This window comes from Rattus norvegicus, chromosome 18 (genome assembly GCF_021556685.1).
Source record: "Rattus norvegicus strain SHRSP/BbbUtx chromosome 18, alternate assembly SHRSP_T2T, whole genome shotgun sequence".
Taxonomy (NCBI): domain Eukaryota; kingdom Metazoa; phylum Chordata; class Mammalia; order Rodentia; family Muridae; genus Rattus; species Rattus norvegicus.
In genome coordinates this window covers 25,724,841-25,744,510 of record NC_141551.1, presented here as the reverse complement: position 1 = coordinate 25,744,510, position 19,670 = coordinate 25,724,841, and the positions used below count along the sequence as shown (strand labels likewise).

Sequence of the window (19,670 nt, the reverse complement as noted above, 5' to 3'; positions counted from 1 at the left end):
CATGGGTGGTAGCTGCTGTCACCTGGCTGGAAAGCCTTGAGGGAGGGGAAGCCTTTTTTATGGGATTCCCCAGTCGGCTACTGTGCAGTGGCAGGGGTTGTTGGGTTTGTGTTGATGGGATGAACTGATCCGAACAGTAAAATGTACCTCTTCATAGACATGAGCTGATGAGGTTGAAGAGGACGTCTCCCCTTCTGGCTGTTTTAGGTTTTCTGGGCATATGTGTGTGATAATAAGAATGGGCTTTGCAGTTCTTATATTAGTTTTAGAAGCAGCTTCTGAAAAGGAGATGTAAGTTACACCCATTTGTAATACACAATTCCATGGTTTTAAAAAGATATATGTAGAGCTGTGCCGCCATCACAGCGGCCGTCGCAAAGCTCTTTCTCGTTAGCAGCCGACTCCCGACTCCCTCACCCTTCTCTACGCGCAGAGTTCAGACATTCCATATAAGTGGTTTTGTGGTGTGTGTGTGTGTGTGTGTGTGTGTGTGTGTGTGTGTGTGTGTGTGTGTGTGACTGTGACTAATTTTCACGTGATCTTTTAAAGACCTATTCATAATGTAGCATGTGTCAGTACTTAACGCCTTCATTGCTTGTAGCCCCTGTTGGATATACTGTACAGTCCTTGTCCTTTTTCCAGATGATGGGCTTTTGGCTCGAGCTCACCTTTGGCTGATATAAATGTTGCTGTTGTGACAGTTCATTCTCAGACGTTTGCGTTGACTTATGTCTTACTGTCATATATGCCCAAGAGTGGAGGTTTAACAGCTTACGGGCTGCTTCCACAAAGGCTGCATCAGATCCTGTCCCTCAGTGAAACCCCGGCCTCGCCACATCCTTCTGACAACATTTTATTATCTGTCTCTTTGATTACAAATGTAGGGGTTGGGGATTTAGCTCAGTGGTAGAGCGCTTGCCTAGGAAGCGCAAGGCCCTGGGTTCGGTCCCCAGCTCCGGAAAAAAAAGAACCAAAAAAAAAAAAAAAAAAACAAAAACAAATCTAGTGGGTTCAAAGTGGTATCTTATACTTAAAGTTTTTAAAAATTATATTGATCTATTGTGGTTGTATTGTGTGCATGCTGCGGTCCATGTGTGGAGGTCAGAGAACTTGTGGGAGCCTGCTCTCTTTCTGTTGTGGGTCCCAGAGACTGATTTCAGGTCTCTGGACTTGGCCACAAGCACCTTTACCCGCTGAACCCTCTTGCCTGGCTCTCACAGTTGTTTTGACCTGCCTTTTCCCCAGTGAGTAGTGAGTTCAGCATCGCTTCTCATGTTTACTATCCGTCTGCATATCTTCTTTTGTGGAAAGCCCATTGATCTTCTTTGTAAGTTTAAAAACTGTGCTATTATTATTATTATTATTATTATTATTATTATTATTATTATTATTATTATTAAACTACATCCTGTATACATGTGTTACTAGATACTTACTTTGCAGGCGTTTACTGCAATTCTGTGGGTGTCCTTCTTACTTTCTTGAGGGGATCTCTTCAAACATAATTTTTTCATAGTTTCGATAATACGATTTATGTTGTTCTTTGGTGGCTCCTGCTGTTTGTATTCTGTTTGAGCAGCCATTGCTTAATGCCGAGGGATGGAACTGCACTCCCGTGCCTCTGTTAAAGGTTTGTAAGTCTAAAGTCCGCGTGATCTGTTTTTTGTACTTTTAGATGAGATTCTGTTGTCTCAGAACCATTTGTTGTAATTTTCCCTTTTTTTTTGAATTGTCTTAATACCACTATAAAAAAATCACAAACAACTGCTGATAGGAACTACGAAGATTTCCTCAAACTCTCAGCTCTGTTCCACTGGTCTCTTATTTATTTTTTTCTAGTTCCTCAGTGAGCTACGTGTGTGTGGCTGGGAAAAGAAGACATTGTATTTAAACACTTAATTTTTGAGACAAGCCCTGGGTGCCTAAAACTTACTATGTAGACCAGGCTGGCCTTGAACTTGGGGAAATCCTCTTGCGTCTACAATCCCAAGTGTCGGGATTACTGGTGTGCCACATCATGCCCATTTGGAGAGACTGATTCTTGTCAGCTTCCTGGGTGCAGCACTATTGTCTGTCTGTTTGTCTGTCTACCCCCAACACCCCCATAGCAAATGTCACCGGGGACTGTTTCAGGCATGGTGCCACTATTTCTGTGCAAGTTTGGGCATTGTTCTTTATGTTCTGTGAGGGTTCGGCCTTTAATCCCTTTCTGTAAGTCATTTGGAGGAGGCCTGGAAAGGCTATTTGTTTGTATTTTATGAATTATTTCTCCTTGGCAATTTTGACAGGTGGAGAATATTAGAAAAGTTGTCCTTTATATATGTATGTAGTGTTCATCTATTGCCTTGAAACATGCCAGGAAATTGCTCGTGATTCGCTCTAAGCGATGCGAGGTGTACTGTTTCCCCCCCTAATGAAATGATGTATAGATAGAAGACTCTTTGTGAACACTTTTTTTTTCTCAGCATCCCTTTCAACCCTGAATTTGAGGGATTTCTAGCAGGGTTGCAGGTTAAAACCCGGGGAGCAGCCATGGCTTTGTGGAATCAGTCTTGGATCTCCTGGGGCTGAGGGAAATTGTAGTCACTCCTTAGGGTCTTGGAACTGGCATGGTGTGCTTTTGTGGCCTTATCTAGATTATATATATTTTAAAGTCCACAGTCACTCAGTCATTTGAAAATTCTTAGTAGCTGGGTAAGCCACAGCAAACTCCTCTGTAAAGAGAGAGTGTCAAGAGCCCAGAATCTGGGTAGTGCCACAAACCTTTCTGCAACCTCATTTCTGCTTGTCACTTGAGTCGGTCCCTCATTCTGCTGGCCAGCAACTCACCTGTGTGACCCTCTGCACATGCTCACCCACCCTTATTGATTTGGCTCCAGAGAGCCTTCCTGAAAGAGCAGAAGAGAGAGTGGAGGAAGGGGCATAAGTTAGAACAGACAGGATTTCTGCAGGTGAGGGAGCCGGGCTCAGATTGTGGGCCTGGACCTGTGTGGGTTTCTCACCCCTTTGTTCTTGCCTTGGTGCCTCCCCACAACCCCCAGCCTCCGGCTTGCAGCATGGGAGAAAGGAAAAACGGAGAGAGAGCTGTGCAGCATGGGAGAAAGGAAAAACGGAGAGAGGGCTGACCACAGAAGGCAGAGGCCGGAATTTATTGAAAGCGTTTAGGTTCACTGCCTGCCTGTCTCCTGTACTCCCAACCTCTTCAGCCACGTCCCTCAGAGAAGATCTTATATCTACAGCTTGTCCCGGTTACCTGTGCAGTGTGGGTATTTGGATTTGTGGGCCTCTCCCTGGTGAGGCCTTCTTTTAAGTTCACATAGAAATTACTATGTGGGATTTCTCTTCAGAGTGATAGTCATGGCCATGTGGGTCAATTGTTTTTGTCCTTTTTTTTTTTGAGACGTCTCAAGAATAATTTATTCCATGGCATAGTTTTAGAGCAGTGCTACATGGACTTTTCCTTTGGTCTTTATTGTTAAAGCCTTTGTGCTTTTCCCTGCATCCCTACAGCTCCGTGTTGACTTTCTCTAGGAGGAAAGAGTAAAACCTGATTAGAGAGAGACCTTTTCTGTTTTGTTTGGTTTTTCTGAGACAGGGTTTCTCTGCATAACAACCCTGGCTGTAATGGACTTGCTTTGTAGACCAGGCTGGACTTGAACTCACAGAGATCTGCCTGCCTCTGCTTCCCAAATTCTGGGATTAAAGATGTGCATCACCACACCCCACTGATAGTGACTAGTCTTATCACCTGAGAGGAGGTGCTGCGAGAAGACAAAGGTAAAATGGTCCTGTCAGAAGGTTCAGGCGGGCTGAGGGATGCTTTCCTGATGGCCGTCACTTCGCTATCACTATGATTATTTCAGATTACTTTTCCTACATAGTTGCTGTTTACAAGGGTCCTTGGAGGATACTCAGAATTCCCTTGAACTTCTCAGAAAGTCTTTTTTTTTTCCTTTTAGATACTTTAAAAACCTGTTCTTCAGTAGTTGTTTAAAAACAAGTTTTGAGTGTGAGGGTGATTGGGGGTCTGGAACAGTGCTGTGTATCTGTAGTTCCATGCACAACATTGTTGTGAACTCAGATGTATTGGGATTTATTGAGCTAATTGTGTGCCTTGTTAAGAGGGAGACTTCTGTGCACAAGATGTTTAAGTGCCAGGTAGAGGGAAACATTTAGTTAGGAAACATATACACCACAGGACACTTTATGTGGGAGGTTCCAATTGTGTAGACGGTATTATAGGAGATTGTTTCTTGTTATGTCAGAGTGAGGTTAATAGACAATGAAGCTTTGGGAAAAAGTGTTTATTAGGTCTGGGAGTTTTCTAATAGACTTAGCAGGGTCTTTTAAGAAAGTAATTACATCATTTACAAATTGGGAAATTTGACTTCTTCCCTTGCTATTGGTAATTCTTTTACTTCTTCTTCTTGTCTAGTCGTTATAGTCTATAGGTAAGGCTCTTAGCTATATACTTGAGGAGAGATGGGGAGTGGACAGTCTTGTGTCGATCTAATTTTAGAGGAATTGCTCTTAGTCTGTGTCCATCTAATATATTGTTGGCTGTAGGATGTCACACAGGTGAAGGCAGGTACAAGGTGGAACAAGGTCTGTCATTGGACGAGAAGGAAGGGTGGGCGGGAGAAAGGTTTGAGGGAGAGGAGGAGACTGGAGGAGGCAGGAGAAGCAGCAGAGAGAACATGGAGGCCGATGTTAAGATTCCTCTCTGCACATTTACAGGTTGTTATGAATGTTCTTAAGGGATGGATGTGTCCAGGGCTTTGTGTGTCTAGGTGGGCAATTATGTCTTATCAATTGAATCAGAGGTTATTGTGCTGTGTGATATTTCATATGGCGATTTAAGTTTAAGAGAATGTGGTGGCTAGAGACACTAGGCCGCCACGGAATTGGGATGTGTGTGTCTGGCATGGTGGCAACCTGCCTTGGGAACTGGATGGGTGGAGAGACTGCTGCCAGGCTCAGAGAGAGGCCATCGGCAGTGTCATATGGGATGGAGCAAAGCGGGTGAGAGGCTTTGCTGACTGAGATGAAGATTCTACCAGATATCTGGGGGTACTATGGTGCCAGATCTAGTGCGGGATAAAAGACAGCATTTTTTAAAAAATAATTTTACAGCAACAGTTGGCCATAGTTGGCTAGCATAGCCTTTATTATTTTGAGATACGCTCCACCTATTCCTAAACTCCCTAGAACTTTTATCGTGAAGGCATGCCGAACACTGTCAAATGCTTTTTTTAAAAGCATCTATTGAATTCATTAACTGTGGCTTCAGTTCTTGAGTTTGTTTATATGGTGTGGTGATTTGATTAGGTTTGGCCCCCATAGACTCCTGTGTTTGAAGGCTTGGCCCGCATAGGAATGCTCGGCCACAGGGACTGGCACTATTTAGAGGTGTGGCATTGTTGGGTAGATGTGGCTTTGTTGGAGGAAGTGTGTCACTGTGTGGGTGGGCTTTTAGGTCTCCCATGCTCAAGCTCTGCCCAGTGCAGAAGAGAGCTTCTTTCTGGTGGTACAGATTCCTCCTGCTGCCTTCAGTTCAAGATATAGAACTCTCTGTTCCTCCAGCCTCCACATCTGCCTGCACTCCACCAAGATGATAATGGACTAAGCCTCTGAAACTGTAACCAGCCCCAATTAAATGTTTGCTACTATTAGCGTTGTCTTGGCCATGGTGTCTCATCACAGCAATAGAAACCTAAGAATATGTTACATTTATTGATTTATGTAAGACGGAACCCACCTTTTCTCATTGGGGTGAAGCCCACTTGGTCATAATGTATCATCTTCTTTTTTTTTTTGTTTCTTTTTTTTTAATGTATCATCTTCTTAATGTGTTACTGAAATTTGGTTTGCCAATATTTTGTTAAGAAATTTTGCATCTAAGGTCATGAAAGAAATTGTTTAATTGGGCTTATGGTTTCAGAAGGGTAGGGGTCTTTTACTACAATGGCGGGGAACATGGCAGCAGGTAGGCATGATATTGGAGCAGCAGCTGAGACCTCACATACTGATCCACAAACAGGAAGCAGAGAACACATTGGGAAATGGCATGAGTCTGTTGAAATGTGAAAACCCTCCTGGAGTGACACACCTTCTCCAACGAAGTTCACGCCTCCTAATCCTTCCCAAAAAGTTCCATCAGCTGAGGCCCCGGTATTCAGACCTCTGAGCCTTTGAACCAGCACAGCAACACTAGCCAACCTTGACGTCGGGAGGTTTTGAAGAACAGAAGGCAGGAATCACTGAACACTATCTCACCGATGGGTTACTGGATGGATAGTCCTCAAGTGAGTCTTAGCATTAAAGACAAAACCTTCAGCTTTCCTATAGTTTTGGAATTTTTCTTTTTCTTTCTTTTTTTTTGTTTCGGAGCTGGGGACTGAACCCAGGGCCTTGCGCTTGCTAGGCAAGTGCTCTACCGCTGAGCTAAATCCCCAACCCCTTAGTTTTGGAATTTTTATTAGGGAGAAGCTGTTGATTTGGGCAGCCTGAAAGTGACGACTGTGGCTGCCCAGGATAGAGCAGCAGGAACATCAGCAGAGAGATGAGTTTGGTGGAGAAAGACCGGCGTACCTGGGGGTTTATCAGACCGCCAGGCTCTGCATTGGATGCCAGGGATGGGTAACTTTTAGCAACCCAGATCTTAAGTCTACGATTGTTTTTTAAATAATGCTCTCATCAGTGGATGATAAAAATGCTTGAGTGCAAAACGCAGCTTCTTTGGTGGGAGGAGGAGACAGATCTGAGTTTCTCTTCCTCTTCCTTTGTTATGTATTTTTGTTTTATCTCCAGTGCTGAGGACCGAACCCAGGGCCTTGTGCTTGCTAGGCAAGTGCTCTACCACTGAGCTAAATCCCCAACCCTCGTTATGTATTTTGGGAAAGCCATTCACAGGGATGGCGGCTCCCTTTCTCCATTTACAAAAAGAAATGGCTGCTGAGATTAGCCCATTTATGTCACATGCCCCCGGAGGCTTGGAGGCGGAAACGGCTGTAAAACGTGCTCAGTTTTCAAATGCTGCAGAGTTGTTCTTGGCTGTTTTGCTGTTTACTCACTAGTGGCCTCTGGCAGGCTGTGTAGTCTGTACCTGAGTGTTATCCTAACGGGATGAAGTTGGTAACGTTAGCTGCTTTTCATTCCTGTGAAGGCCGACCTCGGCAACACACTGTAGGAGACCGCGTCAGGACCAGATGGAAGTTAGTCGCTAGTGTTGTGTAGCATGTAGTGTTATGTGTTAAAATTAAGAAACCGTGATTTAGAATGCCTTTAGACAATTCTAAATGGCAGGTTAAGTGTTTGCAAAAGACTTTCTTGTTATTTGCATTTGCTGGATGGTTTGTTGAGTTGGAGACAACTTAGAAAATAACCACTTTCTCCTGTGTGTGTGTGTGTGTGTGTGTGTGTGTGTGTGTCTGTGTGTGTGTGCGCGCGCCTGAATGTTTTCTATGTATGTGCTGTCAACACGTGTGTGCCAGTGTGCATGAGTGTGAAAACTATTCTTTTGTTAATTTCATTTAGGACATCATTAAGTTAAAAATTAGCCTTTGTAATAATTTCATTTTTTTTGAGGATCACAAGAACTTTGATAAATAATTTCTTTTAGAATATTTGCCAACACACCATGAAGGTCTTTCCCACAGGCTGCTTGGAAGCTGTTGTCTACACCAGCAGAAGCAGCGCTGTGAGAGTGTCATAGAAACATCAGTATTGACGCAGGCATAATGGCCACATCCAGGGTACAGTTACAAAGGAAACCAGACCCCAGCTGACAGCAGATCAATTCTCTTAGGTCGACAGATTCCTTTTGTGAGCGATGCTGGAGAAAACCAAGGCCCCCGGCGTATTATCAGGTTATAAAACCTTGGGTTTTCTTTCGATTTCTTCCTTCTCTCATGAGCCAGAGGAGAAAGGAAAGCGACCTAATGTTTAACTATATTAAGTATTTGGGTGAGCCGTGTTTAAGGATAAACAGCTAACTGTTTTCCAGAAAAACCCTTTCTTTTAAATTATTGTTTTCAAAAGATGAGCAGTATTTATGCCTTGGAACAGGGTTTCCTTCAAGTATGAAAACTAGGGCTACCGAGAACATAGGTGCTCATTCACCAAAACACACCTCAGCCCTCGTGAGCTTTTCCACTGTAAGCTGATTCCCATTTGGGGTCGTGGAGGGAACGGAAGAGGCTGCAGGGATATTTTTATTGTTCTTCTTGGTGAGGGGTGGCAGTTTCATGTGATAAGTGGCTTGTAGTTTGCCTGCCTCCATGTGGGTTTTTCCACTGGTAACTGCTGAGTGGATCAGAGCCAGAATCCTGACAAAGGCTCTGTGGTTTCTTGGTGTAGAGCAGACAGGCACACCTCTTCCTGGCTTCACCAGTGTATGTGACTCCTTCAAGTAGATAGTTTTGTGCCTTGTGCCTGAGGTTGGAGAGCAAAGTGACTAAAATGTACCCAACCCTCCATGTTTAATAAAATCTCCTGCCTGGAATAGCATTTGTAGCCTATTAGACTTGTGCAGTTGCTATATTTTCTATGGGTGCTCGACTAAATGTGTTCAGAATTAGGGGGACCTTGGGTCACACGCCACCGACACACACCACATACCACCACTGCAGACCAGGGGTTCTTAACCTTCCTAACTCACAACTCCATTCTTCCCAAGAAAAAAAATGTAAAAATAATGCATTTATTAATTTCTTCAAGATTTCATGCAATAGATTTCGATCATAGGCAGAGCCCTCCGTCCACCCTGTGTCAGATCCTCCCTGCTGTGTCCATCTCCTCTGTCACTTCCTATTGGCCAACTGCTCCTAGGCATGGGGCCTGCCCTGGGAGTGAGGTTGATATCCCGGGTGTCACACCATTAGAGAGAATTGGCTCTCCCTCTCCCAGCAGCCGTCCAATGGCAGGAGCTCCTCAGCGGCCGGGGGCGGACTGCAGGCTCAGTCTCTCCTCCCTGCTGAGACTTCGTCTGGTTTGCACTTGTGCAGGTCCTTCGAGTGCTCTCTCAGTCGTCGTGCGTGCACACAAGCATCTTCCCTGTCATGTTCGGAAGTCATTCACCCCTCTGACTCTTGCGATCTTTCAGCCTCGTCTTCTGAGAAGAGGCCTTGTGAGCTCTCTGAGGTCGCTTACTCTCTGCACATCGCACAGTCGCGGGCCTCTGTGTTAACTGCTGTGTACTGAGGCCGTGCCCGGTGCCTGTGCTTACTGACCAGGCCAAGGTGACCTGATATGGCCGAGAGGAATGAAATCAGGCCCGGTTGGAGAGGCCACAACATAACTGAGGCTGTGACCATTTTATTGAGAGCAGTCATACATTTTATACCTTAGTCAGAAACAGAATGTAACGGCATTTGCCAGGATGAATGCAGTAGCTGCCAGGGTACAATGAAGTTTGCAAGCTGTGCGGGTTACACAGGGTTAATGTCTGAGGCCAACTGTCCTGTCGAGCTTCCTTGCTTCCTTGACCACTGAGGGAGCTTCCGTACAGAGAAACACAGAGGTCTGGATGTGTCACTGCCTGTGGGAATGCATCTGTCTCTCAGGAGCTGGAAGGCACAGTGTGCTCCAGGAGCCGTGGGCTCCACCTTAAAAAACCTATGGCACTTGCCTCTCAAGGCAGCTAGGCCAGGCCAGGCCTAGAAGCTGCTTCTGGGATGAAGGCCGGGCCAGGCACTGTAGCACGAAGTCATTAGGTTCTGTTTCATGCCAGGCATTCAGCCCAACAGTAGTTGTGTGTTCTCCTGCAGACCTCATGACCTAACCAGCTACAGACTCTTGGCCTCGCTGACAGTGTCAGGTACGGGTTCCACCGAGTGGATCTGGCCTGATGTGCAGTTTAAGAATTGATGGCCGTGAATTCAGTGTGTAGCTGAGGATGCTCTGAGCTCCCGGTCCTCACACCTCCACTTTCACGTGCTGGGATTGCAGGCATCCACCACCGTCCTGGCTTTCAGTTACTTTTGTAGGCAGGGAAAGGAAGAAAAGCACAGTTCTTTATGCAGTTGTTTTTATAATGTTAGGAGATTTTACACCACACCAATTAAAGCTTCCGGGCACGAGTAGGGACTACACAGTCGGCATAGGTGTGTACTTGCTATCCCATGGTTCCGGTATTTATGGTTATAACCGTTCATGCAGGGATGATGTTCAAAAAGTCTTACTCATTCTGGAGCTGGAGTAATGGGGGCTCAGTGGGTAAGAGGACACTGTTCTGGCAGAAGACCTAAGGTGGGTTCCCAGAACCCTCACGAACCATCAGTAAGTCCGGTTCCAGAAGGTTCAGCGCCCCCTTCTGGCACTGCACACCTGGTACACATACACACAATCAGGCAAAACACTCATACACATAAAATAGAAATAAATCTTTAAGATTTTCCTCCAAGTTCAAAGGTGTCTCCTATAAAGTTTTAGTTACTGAGTAAAGTTACTATTATTATTATTGTTGTTGTTGTTGTTATTTTGCCAAGAGGTGTTTTTTATTTTCACCAATCATACAAATTTATATGCCAGGGCGGACTGGTAAGATTTGACTGTCCAATTAGTGGTAGCAGGGTGTGTGTATGTGTGTGTGTGTGTGTGTGTGTGTGTGTGTGTGTGTGTGTGGTGTCCCTTCAAGGACCTGTGGCCAGTGGCACTGCCGTTGCAGTCTTGGGTTCACAATGCAGTGTGTGGCTCTTGCCCGTCGTGTGGGAGTCTCTTCTACGTCACGAGGGGTCTTGGAGATTATGGGGTGGGCTAGGATGGAGAGGGGAGGTCCTTCAGTCTAGGCTTTTAGAAAATTTCCCTTCACCTTTTCTGTTCAGTGGTCTCTTTGGCCTGCAAGGTGTTCTTGTCCTGCGTCTTGGGTTTCTTCAGTTTGGCCTTATCGAGCCGGGATCTGTCATCTTCTTACGACCTGTGGAGTCTCGTACGCAGCTTGCACTTCAGGTGTTCCCACTGGCAGTGCTGCAGCAAGAGACGAGTAAGGCGTTCTTAAAGTGTGGGTGGTGATGATGTAGTGCACGTTCTGTCAAGTAATGGCCCTGGGAGCAATAGCAGCTTCCTCGTAGTTGCTAAGGTGTGGGGGGCGAGTAAGAAGGGGCACAGCCTGGATTGTGAGCCTAGAGATACTGCGGTGCCTGTGTGGTCTGGAGCCACTGCTTTATTGACAGCGGCCGTTTCTTCACTTCCATTTGTAGACTAGACAGATGGCATCTGGAAAAAAATCAGGTAGGCTTCCCGTTTCTAACAACTGCACAAGAACTTGGGGAGGAACGGAGGGTGAAGGCGAACATTTGACTTTTAAATGACTTTTCTTTAGAAATTATTTTCTTCATCAAGGCTATGTTGTAGAACAAGATAAAAAAATGCAATTAAAAGTTGCCCTCAAAGGCGAGGCAGTCAGTTCAGTGGGGTTCTAAGAGTACTGACCTGACACTCCGCCTTCTGGGCCTCCTTCAGGGGTGTCAGCAAGTGCTGGCATCTTTCTCCTCCCACACTGGGCGGGCTGTTGTGGTATGCAGGACGACCAGAATCCTAGGAAAACTGCTCAACCCAGAGAAGTATGCTCTCCGGAGGGGAAGAGACCCACAGAGTATCTCGACTCTGTTAAGGACCTGGAGTCTGAGGTGTGTGAGATGAGAGAACGTCTCAGGAGGGTTGGCACGGGCGGGAGAGGAAGGCTGACTGAATCTGTAAGTATCTGCAGGTAAAGGAGAAAATTAGCTTCCTTCCTATAGGGCTGTGTTAGGTGAGGGAAGGACTGGAAATCTAGAAATGGGATGTGACATCTTGTGTGCACGGGGATCCTTGGTGGTATTTTAGGAAGTTAAGTGGGCAGCAGATGACTGCAGACAGGACTGGAGCTTGGGAAGCCTGGAGTCTGGGAAAGTGCTAGTGTAAGGTGTGAGCTGGGTGGCGATGGAGGGCAGAGGAGAAAAGATGGTAAGGACAGCATTCACTGAGCAGATACATTTTAAGAGCCTGTCAGCTTCTGGGCCTGGGCCAGGTCCTGGATATAGCCATTAGTAGAATAATAGAGTCCTTGTAGGCTCAGCTCTGAGCACACAGCCTTGTAGGCGATTAGGGGCGTGGCCACCTGGGTGTACTGAGTAAATACAGGTGGAGACAGGAGTGTGCGGCAGCAATCGGATGGATGGACGGAAGGAAATGTTTCTTAGGAAGTGGTGCTAAGGCAGAGGAAACTGCCCATGCAAAGACCTCGGGAACCTGAAGCAGAAACAGAAGGAATCTAGCCAGGCTGGGGTGCAGTCAGATAGTGAAGAAAGGGCTGGCGCTGTGAGGTGCTGTGAGGTGCTATGATCACTGTGTGTGGTGGTGTGAGGGGGTCAAAGGGATCCGGGTGTTTGGTGTAGAGGCTGATGGGTCCAGAATTGGGTTGTTTGTCTCCTTTCACCACTGTGGCTGTTTGCCACTTAGAGTCCCACCGGTGTGTACTCAGGCTTATTCCCAAGGATGGCTAATTTGCCTAATTATTACTACTGCAGCTGCTCACTGCAGGATACAAGCTACGGGAGACAAACAAGTCACAGCAGTTGTGTTTAGGAGTGTACGTTTTTAAGAGAGATAGTCACCAAGGTGTCAGGGATGAAGTTTGTGTAAGGAGTGTTCCTCCACTGCCTCTGCTTCAGTTACTGTGTCCAGGTTCCTGCCTTGCGTCCTACCCTGCCTTTCTTCAGCTAGAGTGTCACCTGATTGTAGTAAGCTGAAGCAAACCCGTCCTTCTTTCAGGTGGCTTTTGGCTGAGGTGTTTTACCACAACAATGGGAAGCTAACTAAGGTTTCAGCCTCAGGGCTAAGAGGTTGCCATTCAGTCTGCCTAGAACATTCTTCTCCCAGAATTACCTCACAAGTTTCTGCTCACGTGCTTCCTCGAGGCTCTCCCTTCCACTCTGCACGTGGGACTTTCACACACGATTATTGAATGGATGCTTTGTAATGTGGGTTAAACTCATTTCTGGCCAACTCTGATCAAGGTGCTTCTGTCAGACTTTTATTTTACTTTGTTTTAGGATAGACTTTCTATTAACCTCTTCCCGGAAGGGGCTTGACAGCAGGCAAGCAGTGCCCGAGGCTATGGGTGAGCCACATTGAACACCGCGGTCCGATGCCTGCAGACATTGCCTTCAAACCTACTGTACGATTTTGTTAATACACAGATTAGTTGGACTGAATTTTTAATCTGTAGTTAAGCACATCCAGAGGATCTTAAGCAAAAGAAAGAAAATTCAAGTTCTAAAGATGCTCCAGTGGGGAGGGGGAACTCTTTATAAGGCTGAGGACAGAGAGGAAGGAAAAAGGGGGTGGAGGGCTCTCCATGGTTGCTCCCATTTTGAATAATAATTCAATCATCATCATAACATAAATTAATATTATGATAATAATTAAAATTAGTATTATATTCAAATCAACCCTATCATAATTATTAATTTTAATTAATATTTAAAACATGAGCAAATTAAAATATCAATAAAACTAACAATACCATTTAAATAATAATAACAACAAAAACAACTATTATTCCAAAGATCTCCTTCTCTCGAGAGCAGCCTGGTCCCGGGCCTTTGTAAGTGCTGTCTCAGACTCCTGTTTAATGTGTGTGGGAACATCTTGGAGTTGTTTCTTGGGGATTCTAATGATGAGAAATCTATTACACCACTTAGAACACTTTGTCCATTAAAACTATGTCCACAGTTTCTTCACACTCCTTCTTTCAGGCCCTGAATTCATACCCAGCTGCCCATGAGTGTGGGCTGGGGACAGACAGGTCATGAGAAGGCGTGATGGGCTTCTCTGTCTCGTGACTCATGTTCCGTGGAAGGGCAGCTGACCTGCTGTAAGGCCCTGGAGGTGGTGAACTGAGCCTCTCACCAGCACCAGGGCATAACCGTGTGGGATCTGATCCTTCAGCCGGAAGCCTGCCTTCAGGTGCCTACAGCTCTGGCTGAGCCAGAAGCAAGCCATGTAACTCGAGGGTCCTGGACTTTTGATTCTCATAGATGCTGTGTGACCTTCTGTCTTAAGCCTTAGGTTCTGAAGTAATTACAGGGCAGATAGATGGAGATTGTGTTTGCTTGCTTTCTGGATAGCACTCAGTCACTGACTGGTTGCGTAATGTCAGACAGGCATGCATCCTGACCTCGTCCTTCCTTACTGTGCGTCGCTGGGCTGTTTGTTTAGCTGCTGACCTGCTTGAACTCTGCCTGCGAAAGGAGGTGGTGGTGACAGATCTTCTAGCATGGTCATGAGGCTCAATGACAGGGGACATGTTACATTAACTGTTAGCACAGTGAAAGCAATAGAAACCATCATACTTTAATGTAATATAATGCCTTTCCAAATATTTCTAACTTAGGGATACACACACACACACACACACACACACACACACACATCTATATCTATATATCTATATCTATATCTATATCTATATCTATCTATATCTATATCTATCTATATCTATTTTAAGACAGGGTTACTTTGTGTAATAGCCCTGGCTATCCTGGAACTCTCTTTGTAGAACAGGGCTGGCTTCCAACTCATGGAGATCCCCCTGCCTCTGCCTCCCAAGTGCTGGGATTAAAGGCATGCATTACCACACCTTGTGAAATAAAAAATGTTTAACTAAATAATTTTATCATACTTGAAAATGTTAGAAATTTGCTTTTTAACTGTTGTTATGTTTCAATACAGGGTCTTTGTTGTTTTGTAGCCCATAATTCACTGTATAGCCCAGGCTAACCCAGACGTCTTACAAATCATTCAGCCTCAGGCTCTTCATTGTTGGCTGAGAGCGTCCATGCCTGTTGTGAGTAGTGTGTGTGTGTGTGTGTGTGTGTGTGTGTGTACTCTTGTGCAAGTGTACATATATGCCCATCAGTCCCTCTTCTGGGATAAGAAGTTACTTTAGCAGGAGTTTACAGATCATTAAATTAAGAGCCAACTGCGTCAGAAGTCCACAAACTGATCATTTACTTGTAAGTGTGTATTTACATTTGGGGACTGATAACGGGGAATGAGGGAAGCAGTGGGCTGTAAATTCCCTAGCCAGTGCTGAACCTGTCCTTCCTCGGCTGCCTCACAAAACCAGTTAGCTAACCAAGTTGCCATTTTACATGAAAGGCCGCTGTTGAGCATAACGACAGTGAGGAGACAGCAAAGGCCTCCGGCTGCCCGCATGCAACATTGGATGCACGGAGGAGCAGCCTTGGTCGGATCTCTGAGGCAGCTGGTGAGGTGATGGCAGCAGTCTGTGGACTTGAAGCTCTTCCAGTGCAGGTCACCTGTTCTGAAGCCCAACTTTCCATTCTTCCTCCTTACCCTTCTCCGCCCGGTGGTGTATTAGTCTCCTGAGGAGCTTCGGTTTCAGCCTAGTGGCTATGTAGAGATTCTGAGTCAAGTTGTTTGGATAGTGCTTTGAGTTTGGCTGAGATAAAACTCACCCCCTGGGAGCTGGAGAGGTGGCTCAGTGGTTAAGAGCACTGGCTGCTCTTCCAGAGGTCCTGAGTTCAATTCCCAGCAACCACATGGTGGCTCACAGCCATCTGTAATGGGATCTGATGACTTCTTCTGGCGCATCTAAAGATAGCTACAGTGTACTCATGTAAAATAAAGTAAATCTGTAAAAAGAAAACAAAAACAAAACTCACCCCCTGGTGACAGAGAGGCCTGGGAGCCAAGGCCTGGTCAGGTGACTGGGTCTGCTGATGGAGGTTTCTAGACATCCCCCCTACCTCCCTCTTCTCCCCTTAGTCTGTTATTTAAGGCTGAGAGGCTGGCATTAGTTATGCATTGTTCATTTAAACTGTGACCTTAAAGCGCTTGCCCTTTTAAGTTGTGGGAAGGAACATTTATCTTTGTGAGAAATCACGGGCAGTGTCCAGCTATTGTGAAGAGGAATTGTTAGTTTGCCGCCCTTCGAGGTTTGAATTAATTTAGTAATCTGTGGGCTTCTGAGGAATTCCAACATTCAAATCTTCCTGTGTGCCACATTCTGGAGAAGAAGTTTGGACGTTCAGCGTCCATATTCCCTGGCCACTCCCTGCACTGTGAGGACTGAAGCTCTTTACTCCCTCGTTCTTTCTGATTGCCATTCTTCGTAAGTATGAAGGCCAAGAACAGGTGTCGTTATTGAGCAAGGGTCTCCCTTTGCTTTCGTCACAGCAGAAGCCAGTCAGCTGGTAGGAAGGTGGCCCGCAAACTGATGTGAGGTGGTTTGTGTGGGAGACTGGTCTGGACTGTCGTTACCTTTTCACAACTTTGTGCCCAACTGATGCATGTCCAGTCTTGATCATGTAGCCCCCAAATGCTCTTCATTTGACAGATCTCAAGATCAGAGGCCATTGTTACTTTGAGCTGTTCTTGTCACTGTAATGTGCCCTCACACACAGTGGCGAGGCCAGAGGGGCAGGCTACTCAAGACCCTCTTTCTGGCTACTGTAAGAAAACACGAGGCGGGGCTGGGGATTTAGCTCAGTGGTAGAGCGCTTACCTAGGAAGCGCAAGGCCCTGGGTTCGGTCCCCAGCTCCGAAAAAAAGAACCAAAAAAAAAAAAGAAAAAAAAAAAAAAAAAGAAAACACGAGGCAAGCTCACTCCAGGTTAAATGAGGGAGTTGGTCACAAATTCTCATTTCAGTACTTGGCTTTACTGTTTTCTGGCTAAATCTTTTAGAGCAAACGAGTTTTTCTCTTTAATTGTCTAATGCCTTAGCACATTCATAAAATGTACAGTTTACTAAGTGTTTTACATAGAGCCTCATATATAACTAATGTCTACTTGAAAATATTGATACTCTTTCAGCCGCTTGTGAGGAGAATAAATATTATTTTGCAATTAAAGAAAAACTTGCAAATTACTTAACACAGTTATATTTTCAGTACTAGTCCCACTGTTGAATGTTTTCTTTTGGGCATGGCATGGCCATGGCTCTCTTGAGCTGTTACCATTTGCAGGTATCTTCAGGAGTTATAACCCAAGAACAAGGCCGTTAACCTTCCATCATGGGGCAGGCAGGGTAAGGGACCAGGAGGTGCCACCCTTTTCTAAGGATTTATGGCCAGTTAATGACTGCTAGTTTTAACTAACAGAAGCCATTGAAGGAAGGAAGAAAGAAGGAAGGGAGGAAGGAAGAAGGAAGGAAGGAAAATGGGAGGATGGGTTGGTTTCTTTTCATCTACAGTTCTAGGGTGTACGGTCCATTGCAGTGGGGAGTGTTTGATGCCAGGAGCTGAGGGTGGCTGATCACATTGTATCTACAGTCAGGAAGCAGAGAGTCATGGTTCAGCTACCTTTCCTTTGAAGCAGTCTGGAATGGTGCCGCCCACATGAGGGTGATCCTTCTCATGTCAGTTAACCTCATTTTTGAACATCCTTCACTGATGTGGCCAGAGGTTGTCTTCAGGTTGGTTCTGGATCCCCTGAGGTTGACAATATAAACTGCCCAAGTGGATGAAGATCATGAGGCCATATCCCTCCCCAAGGTATGGGGCAGCTGCCATATATATGTATGTGTACACACACACACACACACACACACACACACACACACACACACACTCCACTGTTGGTATAAACGTTATGTAATATGTGATTTTACGTTTTAAGTAACAGTTGCTTGTGTTTAAAGTGCCGTGGTTTTTGGTTTTACATTTTCAGAAGTTCTCTTGAGAAAGCCTTGTTTATACCCATGTTGGCTGAGATCTAAGCATTTAACTCAGGTGGGATTCAACCTCAGGACCATCATGTATTGGTCTTCTGAGTGCAGGGGGTGACAAATGTGCCCCGGCATGCCCAGCTGAGATGGTTTTTAATAAGGTGTAGTTAAGACTTCACCTTTGAGATGAATATTCGGGGGCAACGGAGGGTGCAGGCTTCCTTATTCATCCTCAGGTGGCGGAAGTGCTTCCTGACAGGGCTGAGCCTCCAGTGCTTGCAGGGCTGTGCTCAGATTAGCCCTGATGGGAAGGCTCACTCTCCCCTTGAACTTTGACTCACCTTATTGATATATGAAGCTTATCCCCCTTGGGGTAGAGTTGAGCTCTCCCTATGTCCCCCTACACTCAAGGCATGGGGTCACTTCATTGTCTTTTTAGCTAACTCTTGGGACACAGAGCTAGGAGCCATGCTAATGATGAGTTAATGTGACGTAATAGAAGAAAGGAGAATGAATGACATCATCTCTCTTTCTTTGGTTGCTTTTCCTTCTTTGCAGGAGAGTAAGGACTGTGTGTGCAGTGTCTCCCCAGACTCTACTGTCCAATCAGAGTCACTCAGCCAGTAACCCGAGATGTGGAATTGAAAGGAAGGTAATGTTATGGTAGGTTGGTTTTGTCAGCTTGACAGACACTAGAGTCATCTGACAGGCAGGAACCTCTATTGAGAAAAGACCTCTGTAAGATTGGCCTGTAGACAAGCCTCTGGTGCATTCTCTCTTTATTAATGACTGACATGGGAGGGTTCAGCCCACCTCAGCCCTGAGCAAGCCAGGAGGAGCAACCAGTGAGCAGTGTTCCCCCATGACTTTGCTTCAGTTCCTGATTCCAGATTTCTGCTTTCAGCTCTTGTTGCCCTGACTTCCTCCAGTGACGGAGTGGGACCTGCGAGTTGTAAGCTGAAATAAACCCTTTCTGCCCCCAGATAACTTCTAGTCATGGGGCTTTAGTCCAGCAGTGGAAACCCAGCTAAGACATGAGGTCAAGGCTTCAATTACAAACTTCCTGCAGTGTTTTCGGCAGTTAACACTCACCCCAGACTAACAGTATTGAAACACCAGAGTCTGAGAGTTGAATCCCATCTTTTTTTTAATATTAGATTAAAATAAGTACAATATCCCTTTACATCAATATTGGGCTACATAGATGAGATTAGAACTTTCTGTGTGCCTTAAATGACTGTAATGTGTAAGCTTTAAAAAAAAATCTATCATGATTTAATGTCATAAATTTTTATTCGAATAAAATTTATTGCTGAAGGTTTGATGTCCCAGCGGAAATAATTTAGGACCAGACAGAAGTAATTTGCTGTAAGGATATTTTATGTCGGGTTTGAGTAATTTTATGGGCTGGGTTTATGAGGCAAATGCTTCAGAGGCTGATCCATTACTACATGGAGATGCTTTTCCGTGGTGACAGGCCTTCTCGGTGGCCCGGCACAGCCGCTGTGCTTGTTAATAACATGACTAACAGACTGAAGGAGGCCCTGCTTCATTTCATCATGCCTCTTAAAAAATAAGAAGCACTGGGGTTGAGTCCTTTATTAAAGGCGCTAGAAATGTGAGTAATTGGAAGCACTAATTAAGCCATATAAAAAGCTAATTATCTGGCTAGAAATGAGCACACAACTTAGTTCCTGAAGCCGTAGCACTAGAGAGAGAAAGGAACAATACTGTGGTTTGAAAGATCTGAATTCACATCGATGCCATCATTTCTGGAAACTTCTCCCGCCTCCACCATCTGTCAGGAGTCAGAAACTCAGTCTCTGAACCGGATCTGTTTAAAGATTTGAGCGCTAACAACTGTTTGCTTGAAAAACACACGATTGAGTTTGGATAGGGTCAATTTCTGTCTCCTGCATTTGGTTTTGTGTCTCACCCTTGGTCACCGGTGTGGGCAATTCTTTTTATACAAATGTGACCGCTTTTCAAGGATTTTCA

At 45.3% G+C, this 19,670-nt stretch overlaps 1 protein-coding gene across 7 annotated transcripts in view; it reads left to right on the top strand.

The window, feature by feature from the left end:
- The window catches only part of Epb41l4a (erythrocyte membrane protein band 4.1 like 4A), a 209,261-nt gene that overhangs the window by 10,984 nt on the left and 178,607 nt on the right, over positions 1–19,670 (top strand). The window contains exon 1 of one of the 7 annotated variants that reach the window (XM_087592890.1): positions 11,470–11,627. The exons of 5 other annotated variants lie outside the window; for them this stretch is intronic. In XM_087592890.1, coding sequence (XP_087449016.1) covers positions 11,517–11,627 — 111 coding nt within the window. In that variant the 5' untranslated portion in view covers positions 11,470–11,516. Of the gene's footprint in view, positions 1–11,469; positions 11,628–19,670 lie in introns of those variants that run through there. One more of the 7 variants, XM_087592898.1, reaches the window with a different exon arrangement.